This window comes from Staurois parvus, unplaced genomic scaffold (assembly GCF_062004578.1).
Source record: "Staurois parvus isolate SC_StPar_1 unplaced genomic scaffold, SC_StPar_1.0 ptg000050l, whole genome shotgun sequence".
Lineage (NCBI taxonomy): Eukaryota > Metazoa > Chordata > Amphibia > Anura > Ranidae > Staurois > Staurois parvus.
The window spans coordinates 3641365-3664327 of record NW_028317846.1 but is presented as its reverse complement, the minus strand read 5'-3'; the positions used below and the strand labels follow the sequence as shown (position 1 = coordinate 3664327).

General features: G+C 42.6%; 1 protein-coding gene across 8 annotated transcripts in view; it reads right to left on the bottom strand.

Annotated features, from left to right (window-relative positions):
* The window catches only part of PARP4 (poly(ADP-ribose) polymerase family member 4), a 346684-nt gene that overhangs the window by 213997 nt on the left and 109724 nt on the right, over positions 1 to 22963 (bottom strand). For all 8 annotated transcript variants that reach the window (XR_016309539.1, XM_089666213.1, XM_089666217.1 and 5 more), the window contains exons 23-25: positions 19607 to 19674; positions 6191 to 6378; positions 1737 to 1836 (exon numbers count right to left, since the gene is read on the bottom strand). Coding sequence is in view for 7 of the 8 variants with exons in the window: in XM_089666213.1 (XP_089522339.1) it covers positions 1737 to 1836; positions 6191 to 6378; positions 19607 to 19674 (356 nt within the window). In the remaining variant the exon portion in view is untranslated. The remainder of the gene's footprint in view (positions 1 to 1736; positions 1837 to 6190; positions 6379 to 19606; positions 19675 to 22963) is intronic.

Here is a 22963-nt window from a genome sequence, read left to right as displayed (position 1 = left end):
TACACCATATGCAGGTGAAACTCGAAAAATTTGAATATCGTGCAAAAGTTAATTTATTTCAGTAATACAACTTAAAAGGTGAAACTAATATATGAGATAGACTCATTACATGCAAAGCAAGATAGATCAAGGACTTTGGACCACTGAGCAACAGACCAGGTCTGTTTTTCTTTAGCCCAGGTAAGACGCTTCTAACATTGTTTGTTGTTCAGGAGCGGCTTGACAAGAGGAATACGACATTTGAAGCCCATGTCCAGGATTCATCTGTGTGTGGTGGCTCTTGATGCACTGACTCCTGCCTCAGTCCACTCCTTGTGAAAGTCCCCAACACTTTTGAATGGCCTTTTCCTGACAATCCTCTCCAGGCTGCGGTCATCCCTGCTGCTTGTGCGCCTTTTTCTTCCACACTTTTCCCTTCCACATAACTTTTTATTAATGTGTTTTGATATAACACTTTGGGAACATTCAACTTCTTTTGCAAAAACCTTTTGAGGCTTTCCCTCCTTATAGAGGGTGTCATTGATGGTTTTCTGCACAACTGTCAGGTCATCAGTCTTTCCCATGATTGAGATTCCTATTGAACCAGACTGAGAGACCATTTAAAGGCTCAGGAACCCTTTGCAGGTGTTATGGCTTAATTAGCTGATTAGAGTGGGACACTTTGAGCCTAGAATATTGCATCTTTTCACAATATTGTAATTTTCTGAGATTGTGCATTTGAGGTTTTCATGAGCTGTAAGGCATAATCATCACAATTATGACAAATCACGGCTTGAACTATCTTGCTTTGCACGAAATGAGTCGATCTCATATATTAGTTTCACCTTTTAAGTTGCATTACTGAAATAAATGAACTTTTGCACGATATTCTAATTTTTTGAGTTTCACCTGTAATTGCTAAGACCAGGCTATTACGAATATGGCTACAGTGATAGCTTTGGGGGAAGAATGCATAGGCTATCAGCTTCTGACCATTATCATTTGGCAGAGATTACCATGTTTTGTAAAAGTATATATAAAAGCAAAAAAAAAAATCTATTTTAATTAGTAGGGAAATGTTAAAACCCTTTTTATTTTTTTGCCATCTGTGTCTCATTTAAGAAATTTCCTATCACTGCCTGTCCTGTAGACACAACAGAAATTGTGAGGAAATCTCTCCAAAGTAAAAGGCAACTCCTTCATAGAAAATTGTAATCCGAGCAAGTATACCTATTGGAATACTTCCCCATGGATTGTCCTGCTGACAATCCAATATGTTGGATTTTCCCTCACTTTCTGTCAAGGTGGTCAGAAAGACATTTAGACATGATAGGCAGTATAACCACTCACCATGGCAGCTGTCAGATATGTACTCTGTAAATTAATGGCAGGTGCTAAGTGATTACATGGGAATAAAGCCTCCAACCATCCCTGGACCTAGACAGTGTGCTTCCAGGGCTGGCATTTCTCTGTGTTTTGTCCACACAGAAACTGGCTGCAGGTAATCAGCCAGTTTGTACTTGGCCATAGCAGAGTGTTGCTGCATCCAGAGGTGGTATTTAGCCACCTCTGAGCATAGCAAACTAGCTATAAATATGTGGATGTCTGAATGTAGCCTTAAACACCTGTACCTCTTCCCCTGCCTTTCTCAGTATTATCAAAGACCATAAAAACTTCCACTACCAAAACACTCAACATTACCCCCCCTGGAGGCTACTGGTGTAAAATAAAACCTGCTGTTCTCTCATTTATATCACCTGGCTTCTCCAGCTGCTCTTAGATTTATCAGCAAAAAATTCAAATGCTCCAGCACAGTCTTTTGCTAAAAGCCTCAGCATATGTTTGTTTGCTTTAGCCCTGGAATAAAAAAAAAATAGGGTTAACTGGAAATGTAATATGGAAAATCAAGGAGTTATTTAATCATTATGGAATATAAATTTCATAACTCTGACATAAGAAGGAACAACATTACTTTGCCAACAAGTTATGCCTTACATTTAACAGGATGAATGCAAAACATAAAGGGGAAAATTAGGTATAACAAGGAGGTAACAAGGAAGGTTCCCTTCATTCCATAGTTGTCAGGTTTAACAGAACATGAAAGTTTTATCATCGGATTTTGAACACAGTGCCACCTGCTGGTGAAACTACAAGATACCTTAGTATTCTGGCTGCAGGAAGAGTATATTGTTGCAGTAACAATAATATACTCACCTTCTGTTTTCAAAGTTTATGTAAAAAAATGTTCAGCAGTAGCTCTGTACATTGTTCAGATCAACTCCTTGGACTAGGAAACTATTTTTACTGTAGTAAGTGCCACATAGCAATAATGTTTTCTCTTCGCGAAAATACTACCAACATAGCAGCCATCCAGTAGCCAACTCAGCCATACTTCTGCTCCTACAAACCTCATTACTTATTGTTCAAAAAGTTACCTCTTTAGGAATACAAGGCCTGGGAATTTCTTTTGGACTTAATCATTGTTTTTACAGTTTCATTAATGGGGATGCCAAGAGAAGGTGCTTGTCACACCTTTCAATAAATATCAATACCAGTGGGGGTCATGCATTTCACACCTAGGCTTTCAGTGATGGCCTACCTAAATTAACCTTTTTGCTGCCAGAGACATTTTTGCATTTTGTGCACTCATGTTTAAAAAATAATTTCAGGCCTGAAGATTGCATAAAACACCAAAAACATTTTATATTTTCTGAAAGCAGACACCCTAGAGAATACAATAGTGGCAGACCCATTTTTGTAATGTCACATGATATTAATAGTTGGGGTATGCAGCGCCAAAAATAAATAATGCAATGTAAAACACAAAGTCTCAGAATAATCGCTGGAACATAATATCAAGCTCTTAAATATAAAAGTCTGGTGTATAATAAATGTAGCACAAATGTTCCTATAAATTGAGCACATATAAAATGTACCCCAATATCAGGACCTTCAGAAGTTCGAAGAATCTAGTACAATAATGTGCTTACCACAGGAACATACAATCTGAGCGTTGTATGCATGTCATCAGGTATACCATCAGCACCTGGAAAATGGCCTGGACAGCAATGAAGACAGCAACCGGTCATCCACGATAGACACTCGGGGGCCTCAGCAAACACTGAGCACATATAAATGTAAATTGAGCACATATAAAATGTACCCCAATATCAGGACCTTCAGAAGTTCGAAGAATCTAGTACAATAATGTGCTTACCACAGGAACATACAATCTGAGCGTTGTATGCATGTCATCAGGTATACCATCAGCACCTGGAAAATGGCCTGGACAGCAATGAAGACAGCAACCGGTCATCCACGATAGACACTCGGGGGCCTCAGCAAACACTCGGGGGTCACATCTGGTTCACCGGTGGGTCCAACGGCGTCCAGCCTCCTGGTGGTACTTCTCCTCGGATGGTCCACCTTGCACGGCTCGTGAATAACGAGCCAAAAGGCAAAAGGCACTAATGGTGAAGTACGTCTTTATTTAGATATAACAGCTAAAATCAGTATAAAACTCACACTTAGAGTTTCAGGAATTTCTCAAACATCTTCAAAATATTTTCCAAGCTATACAAGGATCCCTGGTGGCCAGTGGTTCCCTGGTGGCCAGTGTGTCAGAGCCTGGAATCGAACCTGGGCCTTCTGCGGTGAGAGACAGTGTTTCTTCTCGCTGAGCCACCTGGAATGCTGGACAGCTCCCTTGACAATTCTTTGGATGATCCTGCCTTTGCCCTGTTTTGTCTTGAACCTTGAACTCCTTGCTCCTCCCATGAACTTCCTATAAAAGCCATGTCTCTGCACTTCCTGGTTGCCAGATTATTGTGCCTTACCAGCCAATATCCTGCTTACTGTTCCTGCTGCTGTCTTCATCTACGTTACCGACCTTTGGCTTGCTACTGACTACGATTCTGCCTCATCCTATCTACTACCATTGGTGACCGACCCCTTGGCTTGTGACTGACTCCGCTTCTGTTTAATCCCTGAACTGTTTGATCCGCTTTTGGTTTCCAGCCTACTCATTCCCTGGTGGGGTGATCCTGAGACCTGTGACCTGGCATTCACACGCAGCCAAATCCATCTCCACCATTAGGAGCTCTGGGGAAGACCGGTGGATGCTTAGACCCCGCACCTCAGGTGAGCCTGCGTCATTCCCAGGGTGGGCCGCTGGTGTACCAATCCTGCTGGTTTCAGGTAAGCCTTACAACTGCTGTAGCAACTGGTCTCTGAACCTGACCTTATATCGTGACACAGTGGTTCCCTGGTGGTTAATGGCGTCTGCTGGGTGGATCCCCTAACATGTTTCGAGCTCCAAGCTCATTAATGAGCTTGGAGCTCGAAACATGTTAGGGGATCCACCCAGCAGACGCCATTAACCACCAGGGAACCACTGGCCACCAAGGAACCACTGGCCACCAGGGATCCTTGTATAGCTTGGAAAATATTTTGAAGATGTTTGAGAAATTCCTGAAACTCTAAGTGTGAGTTTTATACTGATTTTAGCTGTTATATCTAAATAAAGACGTACTTCACCATTAGTGCCTTTTGCCTTTTGGCTCGTTATTCACGAGCCGTGCAAGGTGGACCATCCGAGGAGAAGTACCACCAGGAGGCTGGACGCCGTTGGACCCACCGGTGAACCAGATGTGACCCCCGAGTGTTTGCTGAGGCCCCCGAGTGTCTATCGTGGATGACCGGTTGCTGTCTTCATTGCTGTCCAGGCCATTTTCCAGGTGCTGATGGTATACCTGATGACATGCATACAACGCTCAGATTGTATGTTCCTGTGGTAAGCACATTATTGTACTAGATTCTTCGAACTTCTGAAGGTCCTGATATTGGGGTACATTTTATATGTGCTCAATTTATAGGAACATTTGTGCTACATTTATTATACACCAGACTTTTATATTTAAGAGCTTGATATTATGTTCCAGCGATTATTCTGAGACTTTGTGTTTTACATTGCATTATTTATTTTTGGCGCTGCATACCCCAACTATTTATATTTTGATCTAAGGTGCTGAGGACTGCCTTGTTTGCTAGCCGCCGATATTTCATGTTTTGCGCTCGCTTGCCTTATTTTTATTTATACATGTCACATGATATTATCACAACGGAAATGCAAAATTTCAGTAAAACAATACACTAATTTTAGGGTACACAAATCAAATAAATTACCCAATTTTTTGTACACTATAAAAGATGAGATGAGGAAATAGATACCCAACATGTAAAGCCTTAAATTTGCATGAGCCCATGAAATGGCGACAAACTTCAGTACCCTGTATTTACCATAGGAGACACTTATAGGTCATCAGTTTAGCATTGCAGAGGAGGTCTGGTGCTAGAAATATTGTTCTCACTGCGGGGCGTGCGGCGATATACATTCCTATGTGTGTATATGTGGGGGTGGGGGGCCTCAAACATTTTTTGGGGGGATTTTATGTGTTTGGGTGAAACTTTAATTTTTTCCAATTTTTCTTTTATTAATTAAAACCACTTGCCAACCGCGTTATAGTTGAATGATGGCTACAGTGCGTTTGTCCAGTTCTGGGAGGGCATCATATGGCGTCCTCTAAGAACGTACCCTCCTGCCCGCTTCCAGCAGCACACCCCCGATGATCTCCGTGATTGCTGTGTCCTACTGACACAGCTGATCACGTGATGCGGTAAAAGGCCAATCACAGCTGCCTTTAACCACATGATCAGCTGTATCCAATGACACAGCAGATCACCAGGTAAATGCAGTTGCTGGTTGTCGGCTGCACTTTCCTCATGCTGTCACACCAAACCTTTTTTTTTGTATGGTGGCAAGACTGGCACAAGCTGCTCGGAGGTGGTTGTCACAAACATGCAGGTTCATTGGATGGAACCCTACATGTTTACAGTATATGACTGTCAAGGCAAATGCACAAGGGTGCCATTAATTCTTAATTGCAAATTGTGCCTGCCAAAAGACATGGTACCGCAGTACCATGCATTTTGGTACTGTGTGATTTTAAAATCCATACCTGCACCTTTTTCTGTGCATTTCTTGCAAATGGGGAAAGCCCATTGACCTAACGGGCTGCCCTAACACTTGACATGTGGGAGCGGGCAAAAAAAAAAGCATTCATTCGGGTGCACCTTCTGGTTTAAATGAGGCCTTAATCATCTTCAAAGGTCTCAGTGTTGTTAACGGATATAGTCAGTGATTAATACTTACCCTACACCACAAGTAAACAATTTAATATGATTTTTATTTTTCTTCAGGATCTGGATAACAAGGTTTTCATTTTGGAGGTGCCCATCAGAGATGAGGAGAATTTTATTATGTCCAGAGGACGGTTTCAAAAGACAGGTGGACTGTAGAGGCTTCCAGAACTCTGTACTTCCCATGTTGGGTTTGGCCATCTAGGAAAGGATCAGACGTACATAAAATAAGAACTGCAAGTTAAAGGATAAGCGACACTCACCGGCCACTTTATACCTAATAATACCTTGCTAGTACTGGGTTGGACCCCCTTTTACCTTCAGAACTGCTTTAATCCTTTGTGGCATAGATTTAACAAGGTGTTGGAAACATTCCTTGGAGATTTTGTCCCATATTGGCATGAGTTACTGATGCCTTTCTATCATCCCGACCCAGTCTGCCCATTCTTCCCTGACATCAACAAGGCATTTTTGTCCACACAACTACCGATCACTGGATATTTTCTATTTTTCAGACCATTCTCTGTAAACCCTAGAGATGGTTGTGCGTGAAAATCTCTGTAGATCAGCAGTTTTTTAAATACTCCACACCAGCCCGTATGTTACCAACAACCATGACACATTCAGAGTCACTTAAATCCCCTTTCTTCTCCATTCTGATGCTCGGTTTGAACTTCAGGAAGTAATTTTCACCATGTCTACCTATATGCCTAAATCCATTGAGTTGCTGCCATGTGACTGGCTGATTAGCAATTTGTGTTACCAAGAAATAGAACAGATGTACATAATAAAGTGGCCGGTACATGTATATTTCAGCCTGGCATTATTTTCAATTCAGTCTGGCCTGTACAAATGTAAAAAATGTACTCCTTTTCTATACAGGCATAACATGTTTTGTTGATCTTAACTTTAAATTAACCTTAATATATCTTAACGTTAGCATATCTTAAAGCTGAACTCTAGGCAGGTATAAAAAACACGAATTAATGCACTAAAAAATACACTGTAATGAATTTCAGTGCAAACAAACACAATATAATAACCATTTGTTTGATAAAAGATGATGTTACACTGAGTAAATAGATACCTAACATGTCACACAGTTACAGGATGGGGTTTGGTCAAAGACCTGCAAGTAAAAATAACTGCAATGCAATAAAAACTAGGTCCCCTCCCAATTAGACAGGGCTGTGCTGTGTAGCAGAGCTGTGTTAATCTTGAGATCTTGACACATTGAGAATAAAAGGACAAAAATATAGTTTCTCTGACAGGTAAAAAAATTATGATGTGTGTGATTTTTATAAATCTATTTTTATTGAATTTAAAAAGTACAGAAAACTGTACAAGCTCCTATAACCCAGTTCACGTGGGAGAGGTCACTGGTGACTTCAGATATACACCAATGTATGTGTTTTATCTGTACAGTTCAGACTAACAGACATCTATCTTCTGCAGCATATTTATATAAGGCAGGGGTGTCCAACCTTTTGACTTTCCTGGGCCCCACTGGAAGGGGCAACACATAAAATACATTAACAATAATGTAGCACTACCCTCGTGAGGGTGGCTGTGTTTCCAGGTCCCCCTTAGCTCAGCAAAGCCAGGCAGCACGCATTTCTCCACTTGCAACCAGAAGCCAATGAACAGTCCTTGACCTTGGTTTTTGTTATTTTATTAGGGGAAATAACTTGGATAGGGTAATAGGGATTATGGGATGCCCAATTTTGCTGAATCAATCCACGGTGACAGCTTCCTTCCTATTTACAGAAACAGATCCTGCACTGTTCTTTTTCCTGGAAAGCTGCCAGTCATTGCGGATCAGTAGCAACTGCCCCTTACGGGCTCAGAACTCGCAACTCCCCCTTGAGATTTAGCTGAGCTTGCTGCAAACTACATGCAGAGATTCTCCTCTCCCCTGTACAACTGCTCCCATCTCCACAGACACCATTAGCCCTCCTGGCTGCTCTCAAGATCTCCCAGGTCAAGGATAAAAGATTATGCACAATGCTGTCCTTTGAAAGTTTGCTACATGTGGCAGTTTCTCCCCTTGTAAATCCCTGGGTGTGCAGATGTACTCACTCTGTCTTCTTTGTTCCCACTGCTCGCAGGCCTTGATCCTGTTCATGCCATACTGTTGAATGCACCTTCCTAAGCCAATCCGTGCCCAGCCTAGGGGCCAGCCCTCCCTAGACGTAGGGGACCCTCCCAGGCCATGACAGTCTCCTCAGCACTCCATCGTCCACCTGGCTCCCCTGCCAGCCTGACTCTCCCATATTTACGGGCTGGTCCACCACTCTACCAGGGCCTCCAAACCTGGGATTGGTTAGATGCCCATAAACATGCAGATTAGGTTTTCACCTCTTCCACCTACTGGCTTCTAGAAGGTTCCAATGGTACTCCAGAACCAGGTGGAGGCAATAGAGTCCCAAACTGTTAAGCCATCCAGCTTCAGTAACCTGAGCTTAATGACCGACTCACACAGTTACCATGAGTCATACACAATAAATTTGCTACAATATTCTAGTAGCACACTAGAGGGTACTACATGGATAGCCACTGCTGTAGCTCTCTCTAGACACTAGGGGGCCAGGTCTGCCTGCCTGGCACCAGCGAGAATGGATGATTCTGGGAATGGCCCAGGCAATGTTCCCAGTGAGGGACCCAACTTGAGCTCTCAAGCTTCATCTACACTTGAAGACCTTGGCCCTAAAAAAAGGGGAATCCCCTCCTGCCTTTAGAGAGCGGGTTGCTGACCCGCTGGTGAGAAATGCAAAGGAGGAAGAAAAGCTGGTGAACCTGAAAGCAGATTATATAAAAAAGAAAGTTTTGCATGATAAAGCAAGGAGCAGCAAGCAGCAGAGTCTGAAGCCAGAGCTGAAAGTTTTGGAGGACGCCATCAAGAAGCAGCAGAGTTTGGTCAAAGCACTGAAGGAAAAGAGTGGAGCATTCAAGGAGAAATTCCAGAATGAGGAAAGGTTCCGGAAAATGAAAGGAGACACCAGTAAAGTTTCAGAAGTGGCAGTACGGGTGGAGAGCAAGGAGGGGGCCCTGGATGCTGCCCCTGCTATCCCTTTCACCTCAGGATCTGTTTCACTGAAGGAAATGGCAGTCTCTGCCTCACTCCCTCCCCAGAAAGCTGAAGGAACAGCACAGGAGGTAGAGGAAAATGGTGGAGGGCTGCAGAACTTTATTACATGCATGGAGTCTCCATTAAGTGGAAGAACCTTTCGGTTTTCAGAGGATTCTGCAGCTGAGGATGATGGTGAGGACTCTCTACCTATTCCTGTAAAGGTAAAACCTACAGAAAAGCCATGCTTTATTAAATCTGACAGTATGGACTCCAGTATGGACAGCAGTGTGCACAGCAGATTTTGGAGGGAAAACCTCCTGTGTCTGCACAGAGCTCTGCAGGGAAGATGGCTGCTGTACCTGCAGGACTGCACTCTGCTGAGGCTGAGAATTTGGTGGCTGTGGACTCTGCTACCAAAACAAAAATTTTGTGACTATGGACTCTGCTTGGTGGAAGGTAAAGGTGGGAATTGACATTTTTGCTGAACAATCCCTGCTGATGGCTGCAAGTGCAGCAGAAAATGGTGGGAGGGAAAATGTCAGCTGCACTGTGAAAGGTCTTCCTGAAACCCAGGGGAGACTGACAAGGAGTGGGAGACTTTTGCCTAAGAGGAGTATGGTAGGGGAGGAGGAGGTGAAGACAGGAGCATCTGGTGTGAGTGGGTGTGCTGGGAGCAGTAGTGCCACAAGTGGAAAAAAGAATGTGAATGATAAAATTGCTTGTAATGCTGGAAAGGGGAATGCATGTGTGGTTGTGGACAGAGTGACTCCTGCTGCTGCCTCTGATAGTAATTTGCAGAGTGGAGGTTCTTAGGCTCCTGAAACCAATGGGCAGGGTGTAGCTTTAAGGTCTAAAGCTTCCAATGCTACAAATAAAACCTATGCTGGGGCTCTGGCTGGGAGGAGGGGGTCACATCAGGCTGTCAGCTCAGGGGGGAGGTCTGCTGCAGGTCTGCCATCTGCAGGCTGCAGAATGTGGTGCAGCTCAAGTGGGATGGTGGGGGTGCTCCCCCAATAAGGAGGTTGGTTGTGGACAAGATTTTGGCGATGGGTTTTAAGGCTGACAGCATGTTTGCTTTGATCAGTCCGGTGGGCTCCTATGAGTATGACCTGTCCTTTGTGTGCCAAGAGTCTGTCAATATTTTCTGGGAGAAGTATGAACATGTGTATAGGGGTCTGCCGGAGTGGAAGGGACTAGTCCCAAAACTTGTCTCACACCAACCTCTTTTTAGGAATGTCACCATCCTAGTAAGGAATGAATCAATCCCTTCTGTTGACTTGGCTGTCTGGCTGAGAAGATTTGGGGAGCTACTGACCCCTCTGAAAAATATTGTGGATGAGAGGGGGAAATGGACTGGTGAGTAGTCGGTGCAGATGAGGCTGTATGTGTGTGTGGGAATGTGGTCCAGCATCTGCCCTCCTCAGCCTTCATATGGAAAGATAGAATTGTTGTGTTCTACCCTGGACAGCTCAAGCTTTGTAATAAGTGTGGTTCTCCAGCTCATTTCGCCTCCTCATGTCCAGAGATGAAGTGCTCTCTGTGTCAGGATCTGGGGCATCTGGCTAAGGATTGCAATATCATACGGTGCAATCTTTGTGATAAGATTGGCCATGCATGCAGCCAGTGCCCTGAAGCCATGCATAACCAGTCAGCTTTTGGTGGAAGAGCTTTTTTCGCCTGGACATGGAGGAGACAGAGGAGAGGGGGGCTGCGCCAGGGGTCACCAATGTCTCTGTTGTATCAGTGTCTGATGGTCCATTTAAGGTTGTGTCATCTCCTTGTGTTGTGCCCCCTGAGTCAGTGTCAGTGGATGTTGTTTGATCCTCCTGTGTCAGTCTCCTTAGAGGTAGTGGGGGCTGTGGAGGGAGATCGACCAGTGTATATGGTTGGACCGACCCCCGCTCCCCGGCATCTGAGGATCGAAGGGTGTGAGGTTCCAGGGGCCAGAGTGGATGATGGTGGGGGTGCTGGGGTGAAGGTTGGGGGGACCTCTGTGGTGAGCGGGGTGGATGATCTTGTGGGTGATGGTGGAATGAATGGGGAGGGGGGCTTTACAGTCCAGGTTGTCAAATGATGATATGGAGTGGTTGGAGGTGAAAAGAACGTCTGGGAAGAAGAAGAGGAAAACGGATGTGTCTGTACCTGAACCTGGAAGGGTGGAGGTGTCTAACACATTTGATGTTTTATTTGAGGTGGAGGGTGAGGGTCCTTCAGGTGATGAGTCTGTGGTTTCCATGGCGGAGGAATCACAGAGGACACTGAAGCGTGCAGGGTCTCTAAATAGGGATGGAGGTAAGCAGACTAAGAAATGTGTACCTCAATCATCCTGATGGTGGTTCCTACTCCTATGAAGGTGCGCCCATTAATGTCGCCAGCATAAAATCAGTTCTCATAACATGGCCTTATTTTTGCTCAGCAGGTTTGATGCTGATATTTTCTTTTTGCAAGAGACCAGGTTGTCTAGTTTGGCTGATATTCATGTGGCGAAGAAGGAGTGGAGGCATGGACCCTCCTTATGGTCTCTTGCTGCCCAGCCTTACACTGGAGTTGCAGTACTTTTTTCCAGCATGGTAACCTGTTGGCGGATTATTGAGGTAGAAATGCATGGTCTTAGATGTCTCCATGGGGGGGCAGCACCTGCGCCTGATTAACATCTATGGGCCCCAGGCAAAATGGGACAGTAAAATACCTCTTCATGAAGATCAAGCCTTTTCTTTTTATAGCCCAGCAAGTTGTCTTTGGTGGTGATTTTAACACCGTCACTAGGACTAAGGACAGGAACGGTACCGGAGCCAGGCTGGACATTGATGGCTTTTATTAAAACAAAATAGCTGGAGAGGCAGGTCTGGTTGATGTGCACATTCATTGCTGCCCAGATGACACGGGATTCACTTTTCAGTGAGGTGCTAGTCAGAGTAAAAGTGATAGGGTTTTTTTTAAAGGGGAACTCCGCCTTCTCGGCACCAGTGTGTCAGACAGTGGAGTTTTCTGATCACTGTATTATGTCTGTGGCTCTGAATAGCCCCAATATACCACCTAGGGGGAAAGGTACCTGGAAGCTGAATTTGGCACTCCTGGAAAATGAAAAGGTCAGTCAATCCTTTGACAATTTTTTTCAGGCACAGGTATCAATCATGGACTTTTGCAGCAGTAAGTCAGAGTGGTGGGAGCTTACAAAATGAAGGGTCGTTGGATTTTTCAAGGCCATAGGAAGAAATAAACAGCTTGACAAGTATGTCACCTACCAGCATCTGCAAAGGAAGCTTGATAGGCTTGTCTCGAATAATGGAGATATGGGGGCGATCTCTGAGGTTAAACTCTTGCTCAGGAAGTATCAATATGACAGGCATGCCTCTTTGGTTCTGTAACGGGATTATGGGAAATATCACTCACCCGACCCTTACCAGAATTGCAAACAAGGTAGAGCAGTTAAGTCACTTGTAGGCCTGGTTGACAGTACAGGTTCCCTGAAAAAGTCCAAGTTGGGGATCCTGGAAACCGCCAGGTCATATTATGCTGATTTCCTGGGTAGGAGGGACCTCGATTGAGTGAGCATTTTGGGTTTCTGGACTCTACCCCAAAACTGGGAAATGGCAGTTCTCTTGTGAGTTTGACAGAGGACATCACAGCAGATGAGGTGGTTAAAGCTATTGATAAGCTTTCCATGAAGAAGTGGGCCAGACGGATTGACAGCCAAGTTTTATAAGCACTTTAAGGTTACTCTGGCCGCATATTTGGTGAAGGTTTTTAATGGCTGTCCGAGAGAGGGTTTGCCTTCTCCCTCCATGCGGTGATTATTCTGTCAAAGGGTAAAGATTCTTCAAGAATTGACAATTGGCATCCCATCAGCTTTCTCAATGTTGATAGGAAACATAGTGGCAAAAATAATTTTCTGGTGTTTATTGTCTGTTTTAGGCAATTAACTTTTTCACCATCAGCATTGTTCGGTTCAGGGTAGAAGCACTTTTTCAGCGGTGTTAGCTGTCTGGGAGGCCCTGGAATGGTGCAGGGCTGCAGGCTGGGCAAAGTTCCTGCTGGCATTGGATCAGGCCAAAGCTTTTGATTGGGTCAATCATGAGTACCTATGGCTGCTTCTTGGCAAGTGTGGCCTGGAGGGGGGCTTTATTGATTGGCTGAAGATTTTATACAAGGTGGCTGAAAGCGTCATGCTTGTAAATGGTTGGATCGGACGGCCCTTTGAGGTTGGCTCAGGTGTGCATCAGGGGTGTCCTTTGAGTCCTCTGCTGTACGCGTTCGCAATTGATCCCTTCATTCGGAGGTTAGAGAGCGGACTGTTGTGTGGAGTTCCTTTGGGCATTCCTGGGAAGCCTCTGAGGGTCGTGGCCTATGCTGATGACGTGTCTGTTTTCATCTCTGGGACGCAGGAGGTGGAAGAGGTGATCTCAGTGATAGAACAGTATGCTGAGGCATCTGGCTCAAAGATCAATCAGGATAAGAGTGAGGTTTTCTGGACGGGAGAGCAAGGCGAAAGCTTTAAGCTTCCAGACGACTTCCCAGAACCCGGGCAGGAAATTAAAGTTTTAGGCATCACATTTGGTCCTGGTGATTGCGGCCTTGCAAATTGGGCAAGCAGGCTACAAGATGCTGATACCAAGGTTGCCAGCTAGAAGGATTGGAAACTTTCTTACAGGGAAAGGATTGACCTTATTAAAACTTACCTGATTTCTCTATGTCAGCTTTGTCTTTGTTTTGCCAGTGTCTCTCTATGCAAAGATCTACAGTTATTTCTTCGAGTTGTAATGGGGGAACAGACTGAACCTCATGAAGAGGTCTGTAATCTACCTTCCCAGGTGGATGGGTGGCCTAGATATGGTCAACCAGGTGGTTTTCTTTTCTCTGATGTTTTAGACACATAATTTGGTAGCATGCTGGCAGAGGAATCACCTGGGTGGGTTGGTATTTTTCAGTCCTGGTTTAGGCCTTTTCTGCTGAGCTGGGAGAATGGTGGGCCAGTGAAAAGCTTGAGGGTCCAACATGGTAAGGTCCCAGCTTATGTTGCCCTGTGTCTGAAAATGCTTTGGCAGTGGCAAGTGACGGCGGAGGAAATTAAGTCTCTTCCTAGGAACGCCCTAGAGAGGAGGGTTGTTGAATCTGCCTATAGCAAGCCATTTGCCTTGAAGGCCCAGGTTATGAGGGAGGGTCTGCATTTGATGAATCTGGAGAGAATCCCTTTAAAATTTTGGGATTTGGCCTGGCTCTCATTCCATGGAAGACTATGTGAAGGGCCACCTGAAGCAGCGCTCTGCGGAGAACCGTGGTTGTCCAAGAGTGGAGTGCGGTGGGTTGGAGGAGACGATGGACCATTTCTTGCTTTAGTGCCCCTGCAATAAAGAAGTCTACAAGCATGGGAGTGTGGGGATCTGGGTATCCTTTTCCTTTCCCGCTTGAGTTATGCGGAATGCTCTTATGGAGCCTTTCAAACTCACAGGGAGTTTGATTTCGAGACATTTTTTCTAGTTAGCTTAGTAGTCCGTTACTACACGTGGAATGCATGGTGTCAGGTTTCCATTCACAAAAAAGACTTTCCTGTCGAGCTGGTGGTGCACAACATTATGGATGAGGTCAGGAAGATCCAGGGTCTTGAGAAGGACAGGTGGTGGCCGGGGGCCTGGACAAAGGTGTGGAGGAATGTCAGGTCCCCGTAACTGCTGTCTGTCAGTCTCTGGGTGCGTGGCTTCTCTTTCTGTTCTTTCACACCCCTAGATATTTGTAAGATCAGATTTTTGGAAAAAGGCTGCATACATGGGTTAAATGTTTATTCGTTTCTTAGCCTGACGGTGTGTTTAGGCGAAGATAGGGTTTGTTGAAATACATTATAAAGATAATAATAAAATTAAAATATGATTAGTTCTGTTTGTGTTCTTTTCCAGCAAAAAAAAAATGTTCTTCTTTTCTATGCTGAAGCTATTTTTGTTTAATTTTTATATATATATATATATATATATATATATATATATATATATATATATATATATATATGTAAATATGTTTTTATTATGTTATTTGTTTGTAAGATTTTTAATAAATAAAATGTTACACTATGGATAGATGATGAGCAGAAAAAGTCAGGAAGATCACAAGTTAATGATCTGATATAGATAATGTACCTATTTGAGTAAACAAACTTTTAAATTTGACACTGTTTTTGATAAACTAACATGGATAACATCAATGGATGGATGTAGCAGCAACGCTCAGGTTCCCATCAGATATTTTGGTTCTAATTTTACCCTTCATGTGCTTCATCCTTGAAAATAGTTGCTCACAGATATACTGTATGTGCTGCTGAAAACAGATTACATGAATTAGGAGTGATTGTGAAGAATGGGATATTTTAATTTGGGAAGATAAAACTTATAGAAGTCCAGTAAAGAGAGACTGTCAAATTTTTGTTTGGCGTGCATGTGCTTGGTAAGTGTTAACGCATTTTTATTAAAAAAATTCCAGAAAAAAAAATCAACATTTTTAAGTAAGTTTGCAATTCTGTGTTGAGCCACATTCACAGTCATCGTGGGCTGCAGGTTGGACAAGCTTTTCCTTAAAGAATTGAACTCTGTCATTTCAAAGCCATTGTTCCTAATTTTTAGGGACTCTTTAATGATTGGCATAGTACCACTGGATTGGCGTAAGGCCAATGTGGTGCCAATATTTAAAAAGGGGTCAAAATCTTTACCAAGTAATTATAGACCTGTTAGTTTAACTTCTATAGTTGGGAAGATACTGGAGAGTTTAATAAAAGACCATATAGATGAGTTCTTTCTGGAAAAAAATATTTTAAGCAACAGACAGCATGGATTCATGAAAGACAGAAGTTGTCAAACAAATCTGATTTCTTTTTATGAGGAAGTGAGCAAAACCTTGGACAGTGGGGTGGCAGTGGACGTGGTATACGTGGATTTTGCAAAGCGTTTGACACAGTTCCCCACACACAGCTAATGTGTAAGGTAAAGTCTACGGGCTTGGAAAAATCCATATGTAAATGGATAGAAAACTGGCTTGATCATATTCAAAGAGTAGTAGTTATTGATTCATGCTCTGAATGGTCTAGGGTTGTCAGTGGTGTACCCCAAGGTTCAGTGTTGGGACCCTTACTTTTTAATATATTTATAAACAATATAGGGTCTGGGATTTCAGTCTTTGCAGATGACACCAAGCTGTGCAGTAGAATAATGTCCTTACAGGATGTCTTCAACTTACAAGCTGACCTCAATGCACTGTTTAATTGGGCAATTATGTGGCAAATGAAGTTTAATGTTGATAAATGTAAGGTGATGCACTTGGGGACTAAGAATATGCATGCATCATACATAGTAGGGAGAGTACAACTGGGGGAATCAATGGTGAAGGATCTGGGAGTTCTGGTAGATCACAAGCTTAATAGTGGCATGGAATACCAAGCTACAGTTTCTAAAGTGAGCAAAATCCTCTCTTGTATTAAAAGAGGTATAGGCTCCAGAGAGAGATATATCATTTTATCCCTGTACAAATCATTAGTAAGACCTCATCTGGAATATGCAGTTCAGTTTTGGGCACCAATTCACAAAAAGAACATTGTGGAACTGGAGAAAGTACAGAGAAGGGCAACCAAACTGATAAGAGGCATGGAGGAGCTCAGCTATGAGGAAAGATTACAGGAACTGAATTTATTCTCTCTTACGAGGAGAATAAGGAGGGATATGATCAAAATGTATACTGTAAATACATCAGTGGTTCATATAGTGAACTCGGTGTAGAGCTATTCACCCTGAGATAATCACAGAGGACAAGGGGGCACTTTTTACATCTGGAGGAAAAGAACTTTAATCTCCAAACACGGAAAGGTTTCTTCACAGTGAGAGCTGTGAAAATGTGGAATAGACTGCCTCAAGATGCAATGGTTCTGGCCATCTCAGTGGATTGCTTTGAAAAAGGCCTTGATTCTTTCTTGGATACACAGAATATAACTGGTTACTAACATTTATACAGTGAGGAACAGAAGTATTTGAACACCCTGCGATTTTGCAAGTTCTCCCACTTAGAAATCAGGAGGGGTCTGAAATTCACAATGTAGGTGCATTCCCACTCTGAGAGACAGAATTAAAAAAAAAATCAGGAAATCACATTCTATGATTTTTAAAGAATTTATTTGTCTTGCACTGCTGAACATAAGTATTTGAACACCTAAGAAACAGCAAGAATTCTGGCTCTCAAAGACCTGTTACTGTGCCTTTAAAAAGTCCACCTCTACTCCACTCATTAATCTAACTTAGTAGCACCTCTCTGAGCTCTTTAAAGACACCTGTCCTCCCCACAGTCAGTCAGACGCCAACTACTACCATGGGCAAGACCAAAGAGCTGTCAAAAGACACCAGAGACAAAATTGTGGACCTCCACAAGGCTGGAAAGGGCTATGGAGCAATTGCCAAGCAGCTTGGTGAAAATAGATCAACTGTTGGAGCAATTGTTAGAAAATGGAAGAGGCCTGTCAGTCTCCCTCAGACTGGGGCTCCATGCAAGATCTCACCTCGTTGGCTATCACTGATGAAAAGAAAGGTGAGGAATCAGCCCAGAACTACAAGGGAGGAGCTGGTCAATGAGATGAAGAGAGATGGGACCACAGTTTCAAAGGTCACTGTCGGTAGAACACTACGCAATCATGGTTTCAAATCATGGATTGCACGGAAAGGTTCCCCTGCTCAAGTTATCACATGTCCAGGCCCGTCTGAAGTTTGCCAATGACCATCTGGATGATCCAGAGGAGGCATGGGAGAAAGTCATGTGGTCAGATGAGACCAAAGTAGAACTTTTTGGTCTAAACTTCACTTGTCGTGTTTAGAGGAAAAAGAAGGATGAGTTGCATCCCAAGAACACCATCCCTACTGTGAAGCATGGGGGTGGTAACATCATGCTTTGGGGTGCTTTTCTGCGAAGGGGACAGGACGACCGCACTGTATTAAGGAGAGGATGAATGGGGCCATTTATTGTGAGATTTTGAGCAACAACCTCCTTCCCTCAGTCAGAGCATTGAAGATGGGTCGTGGCTGGATCTTCCAACATGACAACGACCCGAAGCACACAGCCAGGATAACCAAGGAGTGGCTCCGTAAGAAGCATATCAAGGTTCTGGAGTGGCCTAGCCAGTCTCCAGACCTAAATCCAATAGAACATCTTTGGAGGGAGCTGAAACTCTGTGTTGCTCATCGACAGCCCCGAAACATGACAGATCTAGAGGAGATCTGTGTGGAGGAGTGGGCCAAAATCTCTGTTGCAGTGTGTGCAAACCTGGTCAAGAACTACAGGAAACGTTTGACCTCTGTAATTGCAAACAAAGGCTTCTGTACCAAATATTAACAATGATTTTCTCAGGTGTTCAAATACTTATGTTCAGCAGTGCAAGACAAATAAATTCTTTAAAAATCATACAATGTGATTTCCTGAATTTTTTTTTTAAATTCTGTCTTTCAGAGTGGGAATGCACCTACAATGTGAATGTCAGACCCCTCCATGATTTCTAAGTGGGAGAACTTGCAAAATCACAGGGTGTTCAAATACTTCTGTTCCTCACTGTAGGTAAAGTTGATCCAGGGAATATCCGATTGCCTCTCGGGGGATCAGGAAGGAATTTTTTTCCCCTGCAGGAGCAAATTGGATCATGCTTTGCTGGGTTTTCTTTGCATTCCTCTGGATCAACTGTGGGCAGAGGATTATAACTTTTTTTTTTTTAATGGTTGAACTGGATAGAGTTTTGTCTTTTTGCAGCCAGACTAATTATGTAACTATATAACACGCCTGATATAAGGCCTTTAATGTAGTAAAAAGATTAACAAGTCATCCTGATATAACAGAGTTTGGATTGCAGTATAAAGAATTATGTAAGGAAAATGTACTACACTTTCAGTGACTACCTTTTAAGTTAGGAATGCTTGTTTTACTAAATAAACCACAGACATATTTTCTACCTAAGTTACCTTCTGGGTGGTAGTAAATAGTGCGATCAATCCCTTTCTACCCTCTTCCCTTTTTCACACATAGCAAGATTATGGTCATGAGTGCCACTGAGTATGTGCACAGAAGCAATGCATTTTGGGTACTTTATTTTAAATTAGAACATTTCTACTATGTCAAAAGCACTATGCCCTATGTTATACCATAAGAAAAACTAGAAAAATGTGTACAAATATTCATAATCTTACAATAAAATGATTTTGTAAAGTTTATTACATCAGGGAATGATTGAAAATAGGATTTAAAGTGACAAGTGAAAAAGTATTGTACTGCACAACATTTCTATCCTACAGTGTACAAACAATGTAGGAAAACATCTAATTCTATAAAATGATGTCAAAGTATTTTCCTTACTTTTATAAATTTTTCCATTTCCGACTTGTCATCAGTCCACTTTGGATAGAGATAATATTCTTTATAAGCTATGAGAAAGAAAGAAAAATTAGAATACTTGTACAAATATACAAAATTTGTCATTTTAATGAGACATGTCTGCAAACATCAGCATAGAAGCTGCTGCAGCTGCTCCTGAGATACAGGCTCACTAGTCAGTACAACAGCCAGGTCCTACTAATCAGAGCTGCAGAACAGCCATGGCAGGGGAGACTGGCCTAGGGTAGAGTGTTTGCCCTAGGAACCAAGATTACATTATGACACATGACGTAGGCCAAGTCCTTAAAGTGTTACTAAACCCAGGACCCTGCATTCACTATATCTGATCTCCCGCAGTAAACAGAACATGGAAATGAAATTCGTTTCGTAAATATAAACTGCTAAATACCTTTTCTCATCAGCAGTTAGAGCAGTCTTGTGACTTCTATCAGTGTCCAGCAGAGTACTGGTCAATGCTTGTAGGAGGAGCTTTTATTTTCCTCTCACTGTCCTACGAGACTGCAGGACCCCTAACCCTCTGTCTGGACAGTGCTGATTGGCCCTGTGCTGATCATTTTCACTCTCAAAAGAAAAAAAAAACTCTCTAGCAATACACACCAAACTGAGCAATTGCAGTTTGCCCCCAAGGCTCTTTTCTATCAGCAGATGAGTCGAGGATAGTGGAAGAAGGAGAGGATCAGAGAAGACAGGATAAAACATCCTTTTTACACAATATATAACAAGCATGCTTTACTGCATAAACAGAATGTTTTACTGTTGTGAGTTTAGTAACACTTTAATAACTGTGCTGCAAAGGCTTAAAATATATCCTTCAAAACTTTTCCATTTTTCAGTCTTCAAACTTGAAAAATAGCTAGTTTTATTTACCTGAAATCTGTCTGCTCATTCTTTCTGGAAAAGTGGAATAGCAAATATGTTTCAAAAGCTCTGCATCAAATGTTTACAAATGTATATACAGTTATACTGCTATACAGTCTGAGAAATTAAAGACAATGGGCTCCATTCAGTAAAGCAGATCATATGTGACATTTAGGTCATCTGACACATTTTTCACAAATATCGCATGTGGTGCTGAATATGTCAATTCACTATCACCGTATGCTGTATTTACCTCAAAGAGCAAAAACAGTCAGTAAATACCTCATAAAACTATTTTAAAGTCAATTCACTAAAGGAAATAAATGCGTGTATTAAGAAAGTAGTGGTCCAAGCATGCAGTATTTAAGCAATGTAAAAATTTAATAGGCAAGTTTTAGTAGTGTCTACCTTTTTAGTTCAGTCTCTCAACAGTGCATAGAAACCTAAATATGGAAAACAGAATTATTGAGGTTGATTTACTTAAAGTATAACTAAAGGAGGAACTTTTTTTTTTAGTTTTGGAGATGGGTTAGAACACTTGTCAGGTTTTTATTGCGGTCTGTGTCCCCCTTAGGTAGATTCACCCTATTTGTCCTGTTTACCATTATAATTGAAAATGAGAGAAAATCCCAAATTTTAAGTTGTCCCCAGAAAAGTAAGAGAGGGGAAATCTTCAAATGGGGACACTGGTTCTGGTGACCTGGGGTCCCAAGGGATTCCTTTAATTTGTGGGGATTTCCTTTCACTTTCTGTTTTGACTATGGAACAGGATGTCAAGGTATATCTCCTCAATGGGACACAGATGGCAAAAAAAATTGACAAGGGTTATAACCCTCATTTACTCTATCCAAAAGGAAAAAAAGTTTTGCCTGTAGTTCTACTTTAATGGAAACAGACTGTGCACTTTGCAAGTTGCTCCAGAGCTTAGCAAATGAGATAAAGCTTCACTTTACAAAGAATACCCGATCAAATGCAAGGAAAATAAAAAAAATGCATTTTTGCTAGCATGTGATTGGATGATGGAAGTCAGTAGAGCTTCCCCACATTCACTAAGCTCTGGAGCTCTTGCAAAGTGCTCAGTCTATGTGTCTTTAGTAAATCCACCCCATTACATGTAGTAAAATTAGATCTATTTTCTTCCATTATTTTGCCAGATTTTGAGAGACTTTTTTGGCATATATACAATCATATACATCATTTGCTGCAAGAAAACTCCCAATCAGTCCAAACATAATACAATCTACATGTATATCACAATGGTCTAATCCTTTGTTTGAACATATGTCATATGTAGTGATACTTTACCTTTTCACAATTATTTTTAGAGATGTCTTTGGCTCAAATATTCACAAGACAGAATCGGATTAGGAATAGACAAATATTCTCAGGGCCGTTTTAGTGCACGGGCCTTAGGTGCATGGAGGGCCCTTGCAGTTTCTCCCCACAGTTTCCTGCCAACAGTTTCTCTCACTTTGGGCAGCTAGAGGAGAGCCAGAAACTGTGGAGGGGATGGTAAAGGGGGGAAATGTCTTTCCAATTGTAGATTTAGCCCAGTGACAGCCTGCCAAAATATGTAAAATCTGTGGACAGTAGCTTCTCTGTGCTGCTGAGTTTGAGGAGACCATATCTGTATTATACATTACTGCACCCTATACTATGTCTACTTACTCTCCCCCTGTACTGTGCCCCCCTGTTCTCCCTGTACTGTACCCTCCCCCCCCCCCCATGCTGTACCCTCCTGCCCCCTCATGCTGTAGCCTCCTGTCCCCCATGTACTGTACCCTCTCCCCCCCTTCCCCATACTGTGCCCTCCTAACCACAGTATTATACCCTCCCCCCCCTTCCCAGTACTGTGCCCTCCTACCCCCCCCCGTACTGTCCTCCCCTGTCCCCGATGTACTTTTACCCTCCCCCCCATACTCTGCCCTTCTTGCCCTGCTGACCCCCGTACTCTGGCCTTCTGGTGTCCTGTCCTCTGATCTACTTTACCTTTTATATTGTTTGGATATTTGTGTTGATTAGTCTGATTTAGGGCATGTTTTCTTGTTTAAAATAAATTTTATTGAAAGTATTAATATATGTTTAACCACTTGCCCTCCTGAGGATTTACCCCCCTTCCTGACCAGGCCATTTTTTGCTGTTCGACACTATGCTATTTCAACTGGTAATTGCACGGTCGTGCAATGCTGTACCCAAACTAAATTTATATCATTTTTTTCACACAAATAGAGCTTTCTTTTGGTGGTATTTGATCACCTCTGCGGTTTTTATTTTTTGTGCTATAAACAAGAAAAGACCAAAAATTTTGAAAAAAAAAATATTTTTCACTTTTGGTTATAAAATATATCAAACTCAATGTTAGTCATACATTTAGGATAAAATGTATACATGTCTTTGGTAAAAAAAATCTTAATACATGTATAATAATTGGTTTGTGTGAACATTATAGTGTCTACCATC